We start from the raw sequence: 15,150 nt of genomic DNA, 5'->3' as shown, positions 1-15,150 counted from the left end.
GGACAGAGGCTTTCACTGAAAAAAGACTGCCTTCATTCTTTTGTCTTTCTGAAATTACATTTTAATTTGAGGAATTCTTTGGTGAAAATACTACCAGCTGTTACTATACTGAGGAGTGAAAAAGTGTACGAGTTGTTGAGTCATTGATGAGAATTCATATTGACCTTACTTTTAAATTTTTGATTTTTAAAACAGTTAGCCTTGGGAAGTGTAAATTTATGTATTTGACATTAGAAACCTAAAGTACAAATTATCTCATTGTCTTAGTGTTCGTTACTTCTGCCTTGCACTCGCATACAAAACCCTTCATATTACTTTTTGTAACTATTCCATGGTATGTGTTGTTTTCATAACAGGAAAAGCAGAAATATTTGTATAAGACTGCCTTGTATTCTTAATGAACCCTTGTTCACCTACTGATAGTCTTATGTAATCTTATTATCTAGAGGAAAATTCTTGAAGAGACTCCTAACTTCTAAAACATGATTATGGAAAGTCTAAAGAGTACTTTTTCTGTAGGACTTTCTTGTTAACTCTTTCACTCCTAGTTTGTTATGGCAGTCTGCTATAAATTTAGGCAGTCATTTAGTATTATGCATGCATCTTCCAGATTACTGATATGACATGAAAGTTACATCAAATTTATAAACCAGCAATGGTATTTCTTGTATTCATCTATTCAGCTCAGAAGCAATGCATCCCAACAAGGAGTAAACCAAGCAAAAATTCCAAGAGGCTTCCATGGATGAATAAGGACCTGCTGGGCAAACTCTGAGAAAAAAAAAAAAAAAAAAAAAAAAAAAAAAAAAAAAAAAAAAAAAAAAAAAAAAAAAGGCTTTTAGGAAGTGGAAACAAGGACAGGTGGTCTGAGACTAATATGGGGAAGTTGTATGGGAAGCTAGGGACAAAGTTAGGGAAGCCAAAGCCCAGTTACAATTTTTTCTGGCCAGGGAAATTAAGGCAAACAGGAAAAGCTTCTATACATATGTTGCAAACAAAAGAAAGACTAGGTATAATGTGGGCCCTCTTTGGAAGGAAATGGGAAACCTGGATACCCTGGACAAAAAGAAGGCTGGGGTTATCAACGACTTCTGTGCCTCTGTCTTCAACGGCAAGTGCTCCAGCCACGCCACCCAGGTCAAGAAAGGCAGATGGAGGGACTGGGAGGATGAAGACTTGGAGCCCACTTGTCATGGTTTGACACTGGCCAAATGCAAGGCAGCCATTAAAGCTGGTCACTCATTCTCCCCTGCCACAGTGGCCAGAGGAGAGAAAAATTTAATGAAGGCTTAGTGAGTTAAGGACCAGGAGAAGACACTCCAAGGGCAAAACAGGCTCAACTTAGGAATTACGAAGTGAATTTGTCACTAACAAAATCAGAAGAGGATAATGAGAAGTAAAATAAGCCCTTAAAAACACCTTTTCCTCCCAGCCCCTCCTTCCTTCCCACCAACAGCACAGGGAGACAGGGGGTGAGGGCTTTGGTCAGTTCATCACCCCAAGTTTTCTTCAAGGAAAAAAGTCCTACCCTACTACAGCATGGGGTCCCTTCCCATGGGAGACAGTTCCCTGTGAACTTCTCCAATGTGGTTCCAATCTCACAAGCAGCAGTCCTGCCAAAACTGCTGGAATTTGAGACCCTCCCACAAATAAACAGTCCTCCCAAAACTGCTGCAGTGTGGGTCACTCCTCCACGGGGTACAGTTCTTCAAGGACAGGCTGCTCCAGCCTGCAAGCAGGGGCCCTCTCTCTCTATTGCCTCTGCCACTGTAAAGTATTTGAATATTGCAAATATTAAATCTCTAAAAGTGAATATGTTTACAGTAAACAAAATAAGCATCTAATTTTGCCTGTGTCTGAAGTGTTGTCCACAGCTCTCCACTCCTTGGAGTTTTCATGGCAGACTTTGGAGAAACTCAAAGGAGTTTTTCCATCTGTGGCAGGTATAAACCAATTCAGACAACTCCATCGCTGATAAACAGCTTAGTTTTAAAGGATAAAGGCAGTTTCATTTGTGGGGGAAGAATATCAGATTGTGTGGTAGTGCTGGTACTTAGATACAGTTAAAGCATCCAGGTTCAAAGTAGTTGCAGAATAAAAACGCAGGTTCTTGTTTTCCTGAGTGTATGTATGTGATATGTCTAGAATACAGGCATCAAACTTGGAGTAATTTTGAGAATTCCAACTAAATTCAAATTTAGCAAATTGTTCACAAGCTTTCCTTTGCATAGCTGATTCAACTGAATGTAAATGCTTTTGTTATAAATGCCAATCAGATATTCCAATTTTAAATAATAATTTGGTTTATTAATAACAAATCACAGAATTTTGATAACCCACCAACAGCGGAGAAACTTGACAGAGTTTTCCCAGGAAATGTCAAGGGTGAACCGTGAGATACAGGGTCTGGCAGCCTGCTATCTCCCCCAACGGTTCACAAATTAGCCTGGTTTGGGGCTTGGGTTTTATACACTTTATTCAACCCCCGGCAATATTTCCCCATATTTCCCATTGTTTCCCCCTCAACTATACAAATCCGGGAGTTGCCTCGACCAAGCAAAAAGAGTTCTTTTTCCCAGTTCAAATGTTAATGTCCAATTTCAATAGATCCTTATAGTTGACGAGTGGTCGGGACATCGGAGATGTGACTCGATGGCCCGCGAAGCTTGCATCCAAGGTGTGAGTTGCTGGTGCCAGCTTATCTCCGGGGTCCCCTCCCTGGTGCTTGGGCAGCTGCGGGCTTTCCCGGAAAATCCCTTTGTTCTCTTATGAATGGAGGCGCCGGCAGTCTCAGGGCTGTCAGTTTCGCCGTCTGCTGCAAAGTCTCTTAAACATAAACTTCTACCTGACATTACTTTATATAACTTTATAAATTTCTAATTTATCATAAGAACATGAATTAACCATCTATGTTTATAATACTTTGATATTATTCACAAAGGTGATTTCATCTCAAAACAATGTAACTATTCTAACAGATGTGGAATGTGCACATAATTCCTAGTATATCTTCTGATCCAATCAAAGCTCAAATACTTAGACTGATGTAAGTAGGCTTTCAGTTCCTGTTTTATCAGTATTTCAGGATTTGGTTCTTACTCTGACACAGTCTGTTCTGGGGTCAAGAGGTAGTTTTCTTTTGTTGTCCTTAGGAATTGAGTTGTTTTTATCTTTTGTTCCTGTCTCAGTTTGTCTGTTGCCTGTGCTTGGTATGTTTGTAGGAAACTAACTTTGCTTTTACCTGGTACAATAGTAATATTTGCAACAGCTACAATAGCATATATAGGCAGCATTACAGAGCTATATGAGAAGATTAGACAGGGCCTGTGGAACTTGTCAGCATACCCGAACAGAACTGTACAAATCCACATCTGGGCTTTACAGTGCATTCAAATGAATTACATTTGCCATGGCATTTTTTATCTCACTTGATTTCTTTTTTATTTTGTTGCTTTGTAACATTTTTCTATTTTGGTATTGGTGTTTTTACCCTTCAACACTAGTTAAGCAGTTTGAAGTCTTCCATTAACTGAAACTTTTTGGGGTCGACATTTTTTGTCTAAAATCAGAGATTCCCAAATCACAGAAGTTTTTCTTGTAAAACTTTCTGTGCTGCTTGTTGTCAGACTAGACCAGACATTACACATAACTTACCCACTTGGAAATGAAGCGTACCCTAGATACTGGAACAGTATTTGTCTGACTCTGATAAAAAATTGACAAATACTAACAATCTTAAGTGTTAATGTTAAAGTTATTTAACATTATAATAGATAAAAATATCAGAAGATGTCTCTCCATAAAAGAAAATAAATGTCTGATTGAGGTTTTCAGAAGCAAGAATTTAACTTAGAGGTTTTAGATTCCTGGAGGAATGATTTTCCCGTATTTTCTGTTTGTGGAGAAACACAGATTTTCTGTTTGTAGGAGACCCCACAGATTTTATCAACTTGAGACAGGGAATAAATCTCCTTTTCGAAACAATTGTAAAGAGACTTGGGAAGAAAAAAGTAATATTGACCCTGAGATCAGCTGAATTGGTTAGAGCATGATGGTAATTATGCCAGAGTCACAGGTTTGATCCCTGCATGGGCCATTCATTTTAAAAGTTGGACTCAGTGCTCCTTGTGGGTCCCTTCCAATTTGTAATACTCTGTGATTCTGTAAGTACGTACCACTTCTGTGTTAAAAACCTTTAAAAAAATTCACACATAAATTATTTGATGTTGAAATGCTTATACAACCTTGAGTTATACCCATGACTACTGAAGCATTATTTTCTTTAGAGTTGAAACACTGAAAGATAGAAATTTCAGCTTAGACTTTTTTTTCTGTACTTCATAAATATCTTTGCAAGATACAGAGCTCATGAAGCTCTTAACTGAAGCTGTTTTCAGGTAAATGTTCATATATTGAAGTGTGACTTGAAGAACTCAGGAAAAACGTAAAATATTCTGAATGGTATTAATTGTAGTTAAGGTATCCTGTGATGTATTTAATCCTTATTCAGTAATTCATCTCCAATATGCATTTCATAAAGATTTGGAAACCCTAGGTTCTTGAAGTTATATTTATGATGATTATCTTACATAATCAAATGAGATAATTTAAATATCCGCTTTATGTACTGTCAGTACAAATAAGTTAAACTATTTATGAGACTAGTTATTAGTAATTGCAATTTTTGTCGTTCTCAGTTAATACACTGTATCACAACTAGATGATTAATATTTCTTTCTCCAGTGCTTGATATAGTCAGTATTTTTCATACATTTTAATTTAAATTTTTTTTGTTGTTACAGGTCACAGTAACAGAACTAAAGGTAAGTCTTACATGTTACTGATTTTCCTCTCGAATACTTTTCGTTGTGGAGCTGTTTTAAAGCTGAAATACTGCTTATAAGTTTGTGTGTGTTAAAAGGAGGAATAAATTTATTGCAAAGGTACTTATGATGTATTTTCAGTAATTTCCATATTGTGACTGTCTTTTCAGGCACAACTGGCACAGAAGACAACACTAGTCAATGATTCAAAACTGATGGAGCAGGAATTGAAAGAGCAGGTAAGGGTGAGGTTGAGGGAGTAAGTAGTAGTTTTGTTTGATACTCTGTGTTTGCAGTATTAAAAGGTTTGTTCTTTTCAAGTGAGGATGTGTTACATCTTCATACAAGGTAATATGGATATAAGAGACAAAAAAAATAGTTTTCACTCATACTTGCTCTCAGAAGATCTGTGTACTTTTCAAAGTATTCCTCTATCCCCTGGGAATAAAAATACCACACGCTTGTGATAGTGGTTAGCAAAACAATTGCACAGTAAAAAAGGGAACAGTGCACTTTACGAAATTCTGGATTTTTTTTTTTCAAAACTAAAACTTTTTTGATATTTAAGTACAATATGTGTTGTATGCTTTTTTTATCTGTGCTTATATGTAAAACAGAAACATGAATATATAATATATGCATAACATCTGCTGTAGATATTTTTATGTGTATATACACGTGGACAACATTGGGAAAGTTTTTAATAACATGGTTTTCAATGTTTTCCTTCCTTAAAAAGCAGATGTATTTTGCTTTTATAAGAGATGATATGTAGCTGGAAACTGTTTCAGTTACGTTTACTTTAGCTGCTAGTTAACACCATTTATCATGTCAACTGTTCTCTATTTAGATTCATGTACTGGAAGACCGGCTGAAACATTATGAGAAAAATACGTATGTCACATCAGTTGGAACACCATATAGAGGTAAGTACAGAGTTTTCATCACAAATAAGTTTTTCAATTGTTAGAAAGATACAGTTTGGTCTAGAAAATAAAATGTCAGTCTTTTTAAAACATTTATATAATACAGTTATGACATCCTTGTTTTCTCTTGTCTTTTATGATAGAGTTGAGATTTCAGATGACCAAATCCCACAGTGTTTTATTTGATGTTTTCTTTTTTATGTTGTCCAGTTAAAAGAGCTCTGTATCAGAGTTTTTAAGCTCTCTGCAGTGCAGGACCCAGGAGCTTCCAGTAGACAGGAGCAGAGTTGAACCCACCTATAACAGGGTACAGGCAGGGACAGGAGATCCCAGCTGAGCTGGGACACATGCCTTGGGCCCTTGTCAGGAGATGCTGGAGCCCCAGGGGAGCCTGGTCCCAGCCACCCAAGGCCTGTGAGTAGCCCCAGGACCCAGAAGTAGACTTCTACAGAAGTAGACTTCTGCTTATGTGCTGTGCTTTAGACTCTGGTGGTTGGACACTTTGGAGATAGCGTATGGGCTTGTGGACCTTCTCTCTGGTGGTATACTGTTCTTTTCGGACACTTTTGACATAAGATAGAAAAATGCACAGGGAAATGAACAGGTATTGCTCACGTCCAAAACATTTGCAGCTGTTTAGTTGAGGAGAATATACTTCATGAGATTCACAGCTCAAGCATTGAGCCTTGCTAATGTTAGAGATGTGGGGTTTTGCCATCCTGTGCAGACCCATCTTAGCTGGATGATCTCAGAAGACTTTCAAAAACCATGTCACACTTGCTTGTACCAAATTTGTGCAAATGGTGAAATTATCTCAGGATGATCTACATCTCTCATCCCCTCAAAAGGCCTATGCCAATTTCCCTCAAGGTGACTGAGCCAATGATGAGAGAGAGTTGTGGGTATTCATTGCCTTCTGGTAGTGCAGGGCTGGGAAGAAATGTAATCAAGGATTTCCTCAGCATAAACTGGTAGAGAGAGAAGCAGGAAGCATGCTTCAGCTGGAAGGGACCAACATCAATTTTGTAGTCCAGCTGTGTGACCACTTCAGGGCTGATGAAAAGGTAAAGTATTTTTTTAAGGGCACTGTCTAAATGCCTCTTCAACACTGACAAGCATGAGGCATCAAACACCTCTCCAAGAGGTCTGTTCCAGACTTTGACACCCTCTTAGTAAAGAAATATTTCCTCACATCAAGTCTGAACTCCCCATGATAGATGAAGGTTTCAACCATTTTCCATGTGTCCTGGCAGTGGGTACCAGGGAGAAGTGAGCAGCACCTGCCTATCAGTGTCTCCTCAGGAGAGGAGAGCACTGAGGTCACCCCTTAGCCTCCATCTCTCCAAATTAGACAAACCCAGACTGATAGGCTGCTTTTCAGAGGACATGCCTGCCACCTTATCCAGTAGCAGAGATACCCTCTGGGTGTGTTCATGTACCTTCACATCCTTTTTAAATGGTGGGGCCGTGAACTGCACACAGTACTGAAGGTGAGGCTGCACCACTGCTAAATAGGGCGGGATAATCACCTTTTGACCAACCGATGATGCTGTGTTTGGTGCACTCCAGGATGAGGTTTGTCCTCTTGGCTGCCAAGAGCACATACACTGATGACTCCTGTTGCACCTCCTGCCAACCAGCACCCCCAAATGCCTTTCTAAAGGGCTGCAGTTACTCCATCCCAGGTGCAGAGTACAGCATTTGTTCTTGTTTGCTTTCATGCCATTACTGAAACTTGGATTCAGATGAGTGACTCTCAGTATAAATACTCTCTTCTTTTTGTTTACACAGATGGAAACCTTCACCATACTGACGTTTCCCTGTTTGAGGAACCCACTGAGTTTGAATACTTGAGGAAAGTGCTCTTTGAATATATGATGGGTCGTGAGACAAAGGTATGGAAATTTGTATATGCCGACAGGTGATTCAGGTTGAAGTTGAACACCCTTGCTGTATAGATGTGAAGTACCGTGTGTTTGTGATTTGTTATATGCTTTTTATTTCTGACACAGGATTCACTTTTTTTTTCCAAAGACACACAATCCATAACTTTAAAATTTCATCAGCCTGCCAAGATGAGTGGTAGGTGGAGGAATTTTCACATCTCTCACCACTGTACCTATCAAGACAAAAACCTTTATGGGTAGATATGGTTTTATCGGCAGAAGTCCTAGATGTGTTGCTGGAGGACACTGAGCTTAGTGTCTGCTCTCATCAGGATTATATAATATAATCATAATTTTATGGATATGTCTTGAGAACGGGTTTCATCCTGCTACACAGACTGGAAAACCATAAACAGTGATGATGTGAATGATAAAACTTTTAAAAACAGTTTTAAGTATGCTTGTAAAGTATTATTGTGCTTTCCACCACCGCCCCTGACACAGTTCTTGAGTTAAAAGATCTACATTGTAATTTATCTTCTCAGTACAGATGTTCCTTTCTCTCAACTTTTATCTTCCTGGACAAGAAGAGGATTTTTTTAAATCTGATTTTGTTTTGTAAGATCATTCTGGTGGCCCTTCTCTGTACATGATCCCCTTTCGTAGTGCAAATATGTACACCTTGTCTCAAAGGTTATTCGGTAGTGGAATTGGTGATATCTCTGGACATGCTTTCTGGTTTTCGAACAGAGTTCAAAAGAATCTGTGCAAATTATCTAGGATGTATTGCCAATTATGCATCCTAGTAAATGATACTGGAATGTGATCAAGACATTAATGAATGCACCAGTTGATCTACAGTATTGGAGACATAAGAGAACTGTGGTGGTTGATACGGATCTAAGTATCAGGAATTTGTGTCATGACTTGTAATGTGAGCTTATCACTTTCTTTGTAAACTACTTGACCAAGGTGTATATGCATCTTTGTTTGGAGATTTTACTGTCTTGCCCACCCATCCAACTTTATTATTTGCCCCTTGCTTGGCAGGATAGCTGCAACAAGATTGACAGATTGCTTTTTCTAGGTGTGCACTTTATCTGGTATTTTGTCTTATTAGTGGACTCTATCGTTTGAGCATAGATACTATAGAATTTACATCACAGTATAGTAGCTGAAGTTTGTGAACATGTGCAAACATTATTGTCATGTAATTCACATCATGTATATGTAATGTAAATCAAATAGTTACATCTTACTGATTTCACTGTTTTCCATTGACATTAATAAAATAGTATCCAGTATTATTAAATTAATTTTAAAACATTACAAAGCATTTTTGTGGATGTGGAATTATGTATGGGTAACGTCTATCTCTTTAGACAATGGCCAAGGTTATAACAACAGTGCTGAAGTTCCCAGCAGATCAGACTCAGAAGATACTAGAACGAGAAGATGCTCGACCAATGGTAAGTTATGTAAATAAATCAAGTTTATGCAAGAGGATTAGATTTCAAGAATAAGGAATTAGAAACTTTTTTATGTCTTCTTTTCCCAGTGTCCACATTCAACTGGACTCCTTTTCTCCCTACTTCCCTCTTCTTCAGTGGAATATCACATTCCAGCTCTAGGTTTGAGTTTATAGCTACAGTGAGAAAAAAAAGCAAGCATGTTTTCTTTACTAGTATTTTTCTTCAGTTAGGACATACTTCTGATAGCAGTGGGTACAATAAGACCAAAGCAAGTTCAAGCATCACTACTATTCTGTGGATGTATTTTCTAAATTAAAAAGGTAATCTGACATATTAATTATATATAAAAATACATATAATATATAAAATTCATTCTTCTTAAATTCAGAAGTTTTTGTGGAGTCATACCAGCTTTTATGAAAAATATATCAAGAAACATTTTTTCAGTCCTGGGATAAAATTTCTGCAAAAACAATAGGCATTTTGCTTGTAGAATAGAAAGTTGATCATCTCAATCACCTGAGATATGTGTGTTTGAAGTGAGATGTGTACAGTTTTAAGTGGGTATCCTAACAAGACTGGGGTTTTGATTAGACTGTGGAGTTTTTTGTGTAGCCTGCCTTATTTTTGTACTGAACAAACATGAAAATAATTTAGTTCATTCTGGGTCAGGACAGGTCAAAAATAGGAGTTGTCAACACTTTGGTGTTGTCTTTTTTCCCAGTTTTTTTGACCTTTGCTTGGTATTTACCAGTTGATCTATTCATTAGAAAGGTGAAATTGGGTTTGAGAAGCAGGTGTAAAAGGAGATAAAATTATTTGAGCATAAGCATTTCTTTGATATTACTGCTACTGTTTTATTATTGGAGCTACTTTTAATTAAAATTAAAAAAAACCTGCACTAATAGTCTCCTTTACATTGTATCTGGAATCAACACTGTGATCCCTCTCTTTGTGGGTCACCTTAGTGAAATATTTAGGAATTAAAGTGAGAGGAAGAACTGCATTCTGTTTCTCTCACTGACCTTACATATGTATGTGTTTAGTGCTTGCAAATACAGAATAAAGAAAAATATGAATAATTTTACATTTCACTTGAAGTAGATATATTAAAGTCCTGTTTATTCACTGAAAAAAAAAAATTAAAAGTCTGTATTTTCATCTTGCAGTATCACATCTGAGGAAATTGCTAAATACTTCAAACATTTTCCTGTACACTTAGTATGTTTGAGAGTCTTGCAATCTTAAATATTTTAAATACTTTTAGAAGATAAAAATATTGATTATACTGCAGCTCCAGTAAGTATCATGTATCCCAAGCATGATTTTTTCTCTCTGACATTAAAATAGAAATCTGAGATTTTTTTTTGTTTGTTTGTTTTGTTTTGTTTTGTTAAGCCTGAGTAATATTTAGATAAGATTTTGAGAACAGAGGGATGGGCCTTGTTTTGCATCTACTTCAGCTTTTTGGTATTTAAACCTGTTCTTCTTACAACAGACATTCACAACTTCTGATACAAAATAAAATTTTAACTTGAATTCATCCAACAAATTTTCATCTTTAGTATTAAATTTTGGCTAAAGCACACAGTGAGGTTTTTTTGCAGGCTACAGGTGCTTTGATTTGTTAAAGATATCATTGTTCAAAGAGCTCTTGGGCTTCACATAGCAGCCCCTTCTTGGCTCATATCTAGCCTACGAATTTTCTCTTTCCAAATCCACAAAGAGATTGAGTTTGACATCTAATGAAAACTCAAATATTAAGGCATATTATGAAGGAAGAAGAATTTTTTTCCTTCACTTTCAATGTTACTGTGTTCATTTGCTGAAGCACAAATTATTCTGCAGATGAGTCTTCCATAATTCTGTTTAGAACTAAAAAGTTAAGATGTCTTTATAAATTATTCTGTCAAGAAATGCTTGGGATTTTTTGGTTTTTATTTATTGGCTGACATGGCACTAGTGTTTCTCCATACTTAATACTGGACTGATGCTGGTATATGAACATATCCAATGTTTAGCTCTCAGGAGAAATGAAGTTCTGAACTACAACACAAATTTGCATTTTAACATAAAGCTTTTAGTTTATTGCTAAAACATCTGTAAATAATTTTAATGTGTAAATTATTAACTTACTGTGCTACTGGAGTAAGTGTGTGATACTAACTATCTGTGAGTAATTTTATACCCTCTTAGTGGGCATATATTTAACAAGTTCCTTGTAGCTGTTCCTGGTCAATAAACGTAGGCTAGATCAATGTAATCTTCACTAATCTGGCTTTTACTATGTAGCTGTTGTGATCTAACTGCAGCAATCTCATCCATAGATGTCCACAGAGTTCTTATTTGTTAACACTACATAAGGCTATCAACAAAATAGTCCAATAAGCTCTTTTCTTCCTGGCTTTGTAGTTTGCCTCACCTCGCAGTGGTATCTTTTGAATGTGCCACCAGTCTGTGCTTAGCTAGCGTGTCGGTGAGTGAAGTCTAATACATTCTTGTTTTATGTAAAATTAAATCTGTATTATGCAATTAATGATTCTTCTGCTTTCTTTTCTTGCCTGCTTTCTTTCGTTAAAAAACAAATTTTGCTTGTATATGCGTATGATAATTTTTGCTCTCCTCTTACCATGTTTTACTTTATAAAGCTGAGTTTGAAAATGGTAAATATTGATTGAAAATGAAGCTTTTTGATTGAATCTAACCCTAAGCATAACTTCAAATGTTGATTGAGCCACAAAAATCTCAGCTGTAGTAATAAAATCAGATTTTAAATCAATTAATATGTAATATTGAATTTTATTGCACTTGGCTTTGTTTTGTATTTATTAATTTTCTGGGTTCCTTTTTTTGAATAGGCAAATAAATTAGATTAGTGGGAGACATGCTGTACTGCTTGAAATGAATTATTGCATCTTGTAAATATGAAAATTAATTATCTTTAAAAAGAGTTATGAATAGTCTCTATGGAGGAATTAGGAATGATTGCATTTAAGTATCAGTACCTTTCTGAATCACAGCTTTGATTTGATATCAAGAGAAACTAAAGCAGAGAGATGACGGAAAACAATTAGGGGAGCTTTATGCTCTCAGTTTGTGTCTTCAAGTTTTATTAAGCTACTTCAATTATAAATCTACAACACTAATTGTAGCATTACAAGAATGGAACAGCTGATGTAAGCCTAAACATGCAGGTTGCATCAGACTAGCCTAGCTAAACAAACAACACACAAGCAATAGCTGGTTGAGGGAGGACTGGGATATGGAAGTACACAGGAAAAAACTTTCTGCACTGGCTGATAAAGATTACAATTTGAGTCACTAGTGGTGTATGATATTTAATAAACTCTGCAGATGAATTCTATAGGATATGGTCAATTCAACTTTTTTTTTCCTTCCTTGCAATTAGAAAGCTTTGCGCAGTTGCCAGGAGTTGATTCAGTGCCTGTGAAGCAGTTGTTATCTCTTGGCTGAGATGCAATTATTGGCCTGCATCACTGCCAGAGCAAAATTAAATAACTTAGGCTATTGTCATTGCCAGTTACCACAGTGCAGTTGACAGGTTATCTTCCTCTCCTGCAGTCATGCAAACACAGTCTTCAACACAAAATAATACCTCTTCCAAGGAAAAAATTTTTTTCTCTAACAATTATGGTTTCTACTTGGTGCTCTTTTCCATCTTTGAATACAATAGTGACTGCAGTTTGTTGCACTTAAAATATGGTAGAGTTTGGACTGTTTGCCAACAGCCTTTATCAGTTCTGACAAAATCAGCAGCTGTTTTCTCTAGCCATTGTTGAAAATAATTGAATTGTTGATACTGATGGAACAACGTAATATACAACACTATCACAGAATAGGTTGCAGAAGGTATGTTTAAAACTTACATTCCTATCATGCTGGCTATAATGCTGGTGTAAAAAAATTCAGGTGTTTTGAGCTGCCTCTGAAACATACTGCAGAAAGGCTTGTTGATAATGACCTTAATGTCAGAAATTATTGGTTACACTTTCAGAACATCAGCTAATGTATAAGTAAAGTGTTTAGACTTCATTATTCAATTGTAGTTGCCTACTTCATCTGAAGTATTTTTGTCACATATTCTTGCAGGTATATAACTTAGAAGGGGATGCTGACTTCATTGTGAAGGCAATTGATATTTTCCTGTAGTGCAGGCTATTTGCTAGGTCAAATATATTGCATCATAATTTCAATTTTGATGATAAGCCTTATGCAAGAGAGTCCAACTTTGTTTTTCTTTGGATTAATATGCAGTGATGTGGTAGACTGTTTCCAGTGAGACTGCTGACTGTTTTTCTACACCTTATTTTGTTTTCATTAGTTTCTCAACTGTTTTGCAGGTACTGGAATGGAATTACTTGCTCAATTATTTTGGCAGTTTGACTTACTTGAAATTCTTCTGTCTCCTAATTGTATTAATAAATAATGCAATTATTTTAATATTAAGAGCTTCTAAGTTCTTCTCAAGATTGTAACATTTGATCATTTCTTTTAACTTTCTATTCTTCTAGTTGTGGCTACGACCATCTTGAAGATTTTGTGATGAGAATGTCATGACATTGCTGCTTAGAAATACATTTATATCTCTGTTCCCCTTGAGAAGGGACAAGAAGAAAAGCTATTATTCAAGGTTACAAACAGAACAGCAAGAACCAAAACTCGGCACCACCTTTGGACTGTGAATACAATAAAAACTGCCTTGGCAGAAATGCTAATCAGGGGTTATTTGGTTATTTCTCTTCTATTGAATACTGTCTTCTATTTTGTGTTAGAGGTTATTTTTTTAAAGGAGAGAAAAGACTTTATCCTAGGAAAGAATTGCCTGCTACTGTATCTCTATACAGATTTTACTGGGTGTTTTTTAAAAGTTGAAATAAATGATTTGTTTATTTATTTTTTTTTATTTTTGATTGAATTGTGCAATACATCTTGGATAGATAGCAATTGAGATGATTTTTCTGATGAACTAGGCACTCTTGTTGACTATTCTCTCCTGATTTGATCTTGATTGTTTGCTAAAAGGTCACTTCTATATGCTTTTGCCTCCAATAAATCCAAATTGCAGTACCTCGTTTGTTTACTCCTAGCTTTTGTACTTATATTTTCTGGAGAAAAGGTGTGTTCCTGTAAATTGTAAATAGTTACTACATAACTGTATTGTATGCTGATCTGTAACTGTTGACAACACTAATATGAATAGAACTGAGATGAAATAAAGTTTATTTACTGTATAATTTTGGAACATCTTAGGTGTGGTTTTTCTTTTAAAGGACACACCAGTTTTGTTCTTACTCCTGTTGGAGGCATGGTTAGCTGAGATATTTCCTGGCTGAAATCACTCTCATAAGAACAGCTATTTAAGTACATTAAAGTTTAAGAAGACTTAGAGACACTCAAGTTTCCAAGGGGTCACAATCTGTGAAACAGGTGCACAGTGGGCTGAAAAGCTAGCATGAGAAGCTTGATTTGTAAAAGTTCTAAATTACCATAGAATCACAGTCTGGTTGGGGTTTGAAGGGACCTTAAAGACTATCTAGTTCCAACTCCCCTGCCATGGGAGGGAGGAGGCCTTTCACTAGACCAGGTTGCTCAGAGCCCTTTCCAGCATTGGACACTTCCAGGGATGGGACATGTGCATTTCTGGGCAACCTGTTCCAGTGCCTCACCATGCTCACAGTAAAGACTTTCTTCCTAACATCTAATTTAAATCTCTCCTCTTTCAGTTTAGAACCATTCCCTTTGTCCTATCACTATCTGCCTCTGTAAAAATTTGTTCTGGGAGGCTGCAATGAGGTCTCAGAGCCTTTTCTTCTCCAGACTAACAACCCAAATTCTCTCAACCTGCCTTCTTAGCAGAGCTGCTCCAGCCCACTGAGCATCTTCGTGGCCTCCTCTGGACCCACGCCAACAGGTCCATGTTTTTTCTTGTGGTGAGGACCCCAGACCTGGGCACAGCACTGCAGGTTGGGGCTCATGAGAAGAGTAGAAGAGGAGAATCACCTACCCGGACCTGTTGGCCAAT

At 36.7% G+C, this 15,150-nt stretch overlaps 1 protein-coding gene across 6 annotated transcripts in view; it reads left to right on the top strand.

Annotated features, from left to right (window-relative positions):
- GOLGA4 (golgin A4) overlaps positions 1-14,362 on the top strand; it is a 77,732-nt gene extending 63,370 nt beyond the window's left edge. For 3 of the 6 annotated variants that reach the window (XR_010081265.1, XR_010081268.1, XR_010081267.1), the window contains 9 exons: positions 4,803-4,823; positions 4,994-5,062; positions 5,674-5,749; positions 7,541-7,644; positions 9,018-9,104; positions 9,194-9,427; positions 10,277-10,406; positions 11,520-11,583; positions 13,640-14,362. Coding sequence is in view for 2 of the 6 variants with exons in the window: in XM_063404994.1 (XP_063261064.1) it covers positions 4,803-4,823; positions 4,994-5,062; positions 5,674-5,749; positions 7,541-7,644; positions 9,018-9,104; positions 11,520-11,549 (387 nt within the window). In the remaining 4 variants the exon portion in view is untranslated. The remainder of the gene's footprint in view (positions 1-4,802; positions 4,824-4,993; positions 5,063-5,673; positions 5,750-7,540; positions 7,645-9,017; positions 9,105-9,193; positions 9,428-10,276; positions 10,407-11,519; positions 11,584-13,639) is intronic. The other 3 variants (XR_010081266.1, XM_063404994.1, XM_063405002.1) reach the window with 3 other exon arrangements.
- Positions 14,363-15,150: the final 788 nt, after the last annotated feature.

This window comes from Prinia subflava, chromosome 1, assembly GCF_021018805.1.
Source record: "Prinia subflava isolate CZ2003 ecotype Zambia chromosome 1, Cam_Psub_1.2, whole genome shotgun sequence".
Classification (NCBI taxonomy): Eukaryota; Metazoa; Chordata; class Aves; order Passeriformes; family Cisticolidae; genus Prinia; species Prinia subflava.
This window is presented reverse-complemented; position numbering and strand designations above follow the sequence as displayed.